The sequence below is a fragment of the Manacus vitellinus genome, unplaced genomic scaffold (assembly GCF_001715985.3).
Source record: "Manacus vitellinus isolate BGI_N305 unplaced genomic scaffold, ASM171598v3 scaffold_100_pilon, whole genome shotgun sequence".
NCBI lineage: Eukaryota > Metazoa > Chordata > Aves > Passeriformes > Pipridae > Manacus > Manacus vitellinus.
Genome location: NW_021938794.1, coordinates 897,385 through 902,866, shown reverse-complemented (window position 1 = coordinate 902,866; position 5,482 = coordinate 897,385). Strand labels below are relative to the sequence as shown.

The following is a 5,482-nucleotide window of genomic DNA, read 5'->3' as shown; positions in this document are numbered from 1 at the left end:
TGTCAGGACCACTTTTTCTTTTCATTCCAGTGCAAATGAAAAACACCAACTGCCCTTCGTGAAATGATAATTCTGCTTCCTGCCTGGTCTTGGGGCAGAAGAGCAGAGAAGTTTTCTTTGCTCTACCTAAAATTCTGACCAGACCCCAAAGAGAGCTTTGAGTGGGTCACTGTCACACGGAGCCATAAAGTGCCACCAGCCCCTGAGCAGGCAGAGCCTTTCCTACAGCCATTCACACCACCCTCTGAGGATACCAGACCCAGAACATCCAAAATCTTTCCTTTTTTTGGCCTTTCTGGGACTGTAGCCATGGAGCTGCACCACTCCCACCACCACCCCCTGAGGGGGTGATTCCCCCCAGTCGCCGTCCTCGTCACGCTGTGAAGTCCTGGGTCACCAGGTTGAAGACGTTGCTCTCCATGGACAACTGCCACTTGCCCCAGTTCCTCTTGATCTCAGCCTGGACCTGAACCAACACCAGGGGTGGCACTGGCACCCAGGCACAGCCACCAGCACCCAGGGACAGCCACCAGCACCCAGCAGAGGGGCAGGAGCTGCTCCAAGGGCTCTACAGGATTTGGGGTGCAGGAGGGTGGGGACCCCCATCATGCCCGTGTGTGCACACAGGCCTGGCTTTGGTGCACCCTCAGGGGTGTCTGTGCACCCTCAAGGGTCTCTGTGCACCCTTGAGGGTCTCTGTGCACCCTCTGTGTGCCCAGCCAGCTGTGGAGCCCAGGGATGGGTGCTGGGGGACACACTCACCTCCCCGTTCAGGAAACAGTACAGCAGAGCCACCAGGAAGCCCTGGGAAGGACAGGAAGAGCAAGTTTCACCCGAGGAAAGGGGTTGGACCCCTCTGTGCTCATCTGCTGCCTGCACTTCCATCCTCCCACAGCTCTCACCCCATCCCACGGGCAGCAGGGGATCGGTGCAAGTTGTTCACCAGGACACAGCTCTGGCATTTGAGGGGTGCCCAGGGCACAGCCCTCTCTCAAGTGTGAAGCCCCAGCAGCACATCCCAGGGGCTCCCAGGGTGTGATCTTGGGATGGGATGGGTACAGGGGGCCTTTGCCTCCCCATCTCCCCCAGCCTGCACCTGGTAGGAGCCGAGGACCAGCTCGAAGTACAGCCGGGCACCGACGCCGACGTGCTCGGGGAAGAGAGCGAACACCACGTAGTGCACCCCGAAGAGAGGGATGAGCAGCAGCGTGGACTTGGTCAGCCTCCTGCAGAGAGTGGTGGCATGAGGGGCAGCCTGGGTGGTCCTGCTGCCCCGTGAGACCTCCCCAAGGGCTTGGCTTTAACCCCAAGCAGGTTCTCCGTGAGAGGCAGGTCTTGGAGCCTCCCAGATGTCCCTCCTCTGTGCTCCTCCAGGGAGGGGTCCCTGGTGCCCTGGGACCCCCAGAAACCAGGGTGAGGAAAGCCCCCCTTTGTAGCCCTTACATGTACTGCTGCTTGTAGTTTTTGCTGATGTCTGGGGACCGGATCTTCTGTGCCAACATCCTGGTGACATTGAGGAAGATGAGGAAGTTCACCTGCCATGGGAAGCCACATCTCAGGCTCTGCACGGCCCCCTGCTCAGCTCCCCCTCTCCATACGGGACCCCCCAGCTCTGGGGCTGGGATTCTCAGAGGACACACTCACAAATATGGCCAGGAGGATGGGAGCCTTGATCACCCACCAGTACAGGCTGGTGTAATCATCCCAGCACCTACAGGAGAGGAGAAGTGGCTTTCCCACCCACTTGGGCCCTTGTAGCCCAGGTGTCACCCTGCCACCCCTCTGACCAGCCCCATGCCCCCTTTGCACAGCACCTCTTGCCACGGGATCCACTAGAAAACAGGAATAGCATTAAAATAAAGCCCTGGCCCAGTTCTCCCCTCCTGAGCCTCCCATGCAAGAGGTTCATCCCCCAGGACTTGGATGGGAGACACGTGGCTGAGTTGGCCTGGAGAAGGAAGAGGGGTGTCTGCTCCTACCCGTGGTTGTCATACTGCAGCCTGGTGACCACCCACACAGCCACTGTCACCATGGGGACACCTGCAAGGACAGGACAGGCAGGGATGTGGAGTCTCCCCAGTGTCCTGTACCACCCCTCCCTCCCTTGTCCCCAAACCCACGTGTCTAGGTCAGGTCTGAGCCCCTGGATGTGGCAGGAAGGTGACAACCTTTCCACCTTCTCCAGGTTTAAATGGAGATGGTGCCCACTGATGGTGATACTTCTGTCTGTGTGTCACCTCCTGGCCACCCTCCTGCTCCCACATGTGCTCTCACATCCAACCTGGGCACCTGGGATCGGTGTTTCCAGCTCCAGGTGGACGTGGGAAGAAGGGAGGACCTGTCCTGGGTCAGGTCACGCTTCTCAGCCAGCTCCAGGAGCTGGCAGGTGCCCCAGCAAGCACAAGGCCATGCAGAGAGATTTGGGGGCGAGGGGGGTGTGCTGAGAGCAGCCATGGCTGGGGGGGTCAGAGCAGGCAGCCCCTGGAGGTGGTTCCTGCCCCTGGCCTGTCAGTGGGGCCCTGCAGGGGTTGACAGCCCCACACTCACCCCAGCCGATGAGGATGTACCAGCAGATGTACCTCCTGTCGGAGGTGAAGGTGAGCAGCAGCAGGGTCTGCAGGTACAGGCCCTCCACCAGCAGCCAGTAGAAGTTGGCCAGGACCGAGTACTGGAAGAAGGTGATGGCTGCTTTGCAGTTCACCTGCCAGGATGAGGAGGGGGCAGGCTCAGAGTGCTGGATGGCACCAGACCCTGTCCTGGGGGGCACAGAAGATGGTCATCCTCCCTGTGCATCCCCTCAAGGACACCTGTGATGGCCTTTCAGTGCAGCTCCAGGGATTCTGCACCAATCCCACCCATCACCCGGGGCAGGTTCTGCTCTGCCTGTGCAACATGGGCAGGTGAGCACAGGCTGGTTTTGGAGGACCTTTAGAAACCCACGTCTGTGGTTGTGTCCGTGGTGCCCACAGGGTGGTACCTGCACACAGGGGGTTCTGTTTTGACTGAGAACCCCAAATCTGTGCATCCAGCCGTGCCAGGTGTGTTTGCATGTACCTGGTGCTGCTGAGGTTGTGCTGAGCTTCAGCCCTGCTGGGACACTGCCTGAGACCAGGGAGAGCTTTGAAGGCAGACCATGATCCCTGCACGAGGCCAATGCAGAAATGTTGTTGTGAACCTCCTGAAGTCCTCCCAAGGCAGACTGTCCTCCCCCGGCTCACAGCCTCTCTCTCTCTCTCTCTCTCTCTCCTCTTTGCAGTGCTAAATCCATTCCAAACCCACTCAGACTCTTCCAGATGACCTCACGTTGCCCTCCCTGCAACTTGCCCAGGCTGGGACTCAGTGTCTTACTGTTGACATGGTGCAGTGGTCGATGGACTCGTCCGAGAAGAGGACACTGTCCTTGATGAACACAGCAGTCCCCCGCAGCACAAAGGAGGTGAAGAAGTGGATGTGGATGGAGTTCCTCGTGCAGTGCAGCTTCCTATAGGAGGAAGAGCTGTTCTGCACCCAGGGAGCAGCAGAGACAGCCAAGGGGCAGAGGAACTTCTCCTCTAATATCCCCTTCCCTGGCTGGAGCCCAGCCCAGGGACCACGTGTTTGTGATGGTCAAGCACAGAGCCCTGGAGTTTTTCCTGCTCTGAAATCAGGAAGAACAGTGTTGTGCTGTGCTTGAAGCTACTGCCCAGGGACAAGGTGTGCTGGGGAACATCCTCAACCATCTCCAGAGGGCACAAATCTGCAGCACAGCGAGGTCTGCAAAGGCAAAGCTTGAAAGGGCAACCCGAGGGTTTCAAGCCTGTGTGTCAGCAGGGAAGGACAGGGAAGGACAATGCTGCTGTTCCTCTCATGCTGCCCTATTGTCCCTGCTGGCAGGGATGGAGCTTGGCGGCTCAGGGAGGGCAGAGGCCGAGGGCAGCATCCCCTGCTGAGGATTTACCCTGTGTTGCTCCAGCTGCAGCCCAGGAGCAGCCAGGACTGAGCCCTACCTGAAGCAGGAGAAGATGCCGATGGCCAAGAACAGGGCTGCCAGGGACGTGGAGTAGCCACAGGTGTAAAGCACCTTCATGGTGACAAAATAGCCTTTCTGGAAAGGAAAGCACCAGTGGAGTGAGGCAGCATGGACTGGGAGGTGCTGGTCTGTGATGGCAGGGAGGTGACAGGGTGATGACCCAGACCAGGTTCCTCCAGGCACCCCAGCAACGAGGATGAGGCCAAATGAGACAATCCTGGGAGGATCTTCATGTTTCTTTGCCCAACAGTGTGGGTCAGTGTGGGGAGGGCGATGTGGGGTGGGTGATGTGGGCAGGGTGATGTGGGCAGGGTGATGCTGCAGTGGGTGCCCCACAGCCCCCAGGGGACCCCCTTGCCTTGGCCTCAGTGTCATTGTTGCTGCCAAGGGCCTCCAGCTCGCAGGCGCTGTGGTAGGGAGGGCTGGGGGAGCTCCATCCCAGCTCGGTGCAGTTCCTCTGGATCAGCACTGCAGCAACAAGAAGGGACCTCATGAGAGCCACAGGTATCACCTCTGCCTCAGCACCCCCAAAACATCCTGCCTGGGACAGCAGCCCAGCAGGGACAGCAGTGTGGTGCCAGAGTGGCCTGGCTGCCCCATCCCTCCCAGCTCACATCGCTGCCCTCCTGGAGGGCAACTTAGGGCAGGGTGTGAAAGCAGGCATGAATCCCCACAGAGGGAGGGAGTTTAGGCTAAAAAAGTGCTTCTTCATCCTGTGAGGGCTTCATCAAACCTCTCCTGAGCTGTCCCAGCCCTAAGCATGCATTTACCAACTCTCCATTGCCTATCCAATTATGCCCAGTGCTCAGCTGCTGAGGGGACTGATCGGGTGCTCTCCTTCACACCCTGCTGTCTCCAAAGGGGATGGAGGCAGGAGCTCCCCTGGCAGCAATTCCCACCCTGGGAGAACACCTGGTCTGGAAATCATCACAATCCCACACTGTGTTTTTCATCCATGTGGCTTGGAGTGATCCCGAGCAGGTCAGGAGCGTTTGGCTGCTGTGTGGGAAAGGAGGGCACTGAGCAGCAAAGGGACTGTCCTGCTGTCACCCAGCTGGAGGATGAGGTCCCCAAGTGCTCTACCCACAGGGCACTGAGTGATGAAAGGATCTGGGGACTTTCCTGGCGTGGCAACAACCTGAATTTCTGCTTTTGCCCGTCCCCTGCTTGGACTGCAGGATATACCAAGGACATATTTCGGAGAGGCAGGAGCTGTGAGATGGCAGGGGAAGGGCTGGGGTGTCACAAAAGCCCCTGGCAGGGTGGGTGGGTGCAGCTCAGCCCCCGATCCCATAGGATGAGCGGTCCGGGGGGGATTCACTGCACCTTTGGACTTCTTGAAGACGTGGAGGATGTCGGGGCAGGCGATGGCTCGGGACTGGCCGACGGGCACGGCCGACCAGCAGCTCAGCCCGTCCCACTCGGTCCGGCAGCCTGGGGAGGGATGGGACGGTCAGTGCCGGGGAGAAGGGA

General features: G+C 59.2%; 1 protein-coding gene across 1 annotated transcript in view; it reads right to left on the bottom strand.

The window, feature by feature from the left end:
* Positions 1-373: 373 nt before the first annotated feature.
* The window catches only part of LOC103766632 (vasoactive intestinal polypeptide receptor 1-like), a 15,483-nt gene continuing 10,374 nt past the window's right edge, over positions 374-5,482 (bottom strand). Inside the window, exons 2-12 of the mRNA XM_029963309.1 lie at positions 5,336-5,443; positions 4,368-4,477; positions 3,987-4,084; positions 3,349-3,481; positions 2,548-2,701; positions 1,980-2,040; positions 1,645-1,711; positions 1,444-1,535; positions 1,097-1,226; positions 763-804; positions 374-466 (exon numbers count right to left, since the gene is read on the bottom strand). Coding sequence (XP_029819169.1) covers positions 374-466; positions 763-804; positions 1,097-1,226; positions 1,444-1,535; positions 1,645-1,711; positions 1,980-2,040; positions 2,548-2,701; positions 3,349-3,481; positions 3,987-4,084; positions 4,368-4,477; positions 5,336-5,443 — 1,088 coding nt within the window. The remainder of the gene's footprint in view (positions 467-762; positions 805-1,096; positions 1,227-1,443; positions 1,536-1,644; positions 1,712-1,979; positions 2,041-2,547; positions 2,702-3,348; positions 3,482-3,986; positions 4,085-4,367; positions 4,478-5,335; positions 5,444-5,482) is intronic.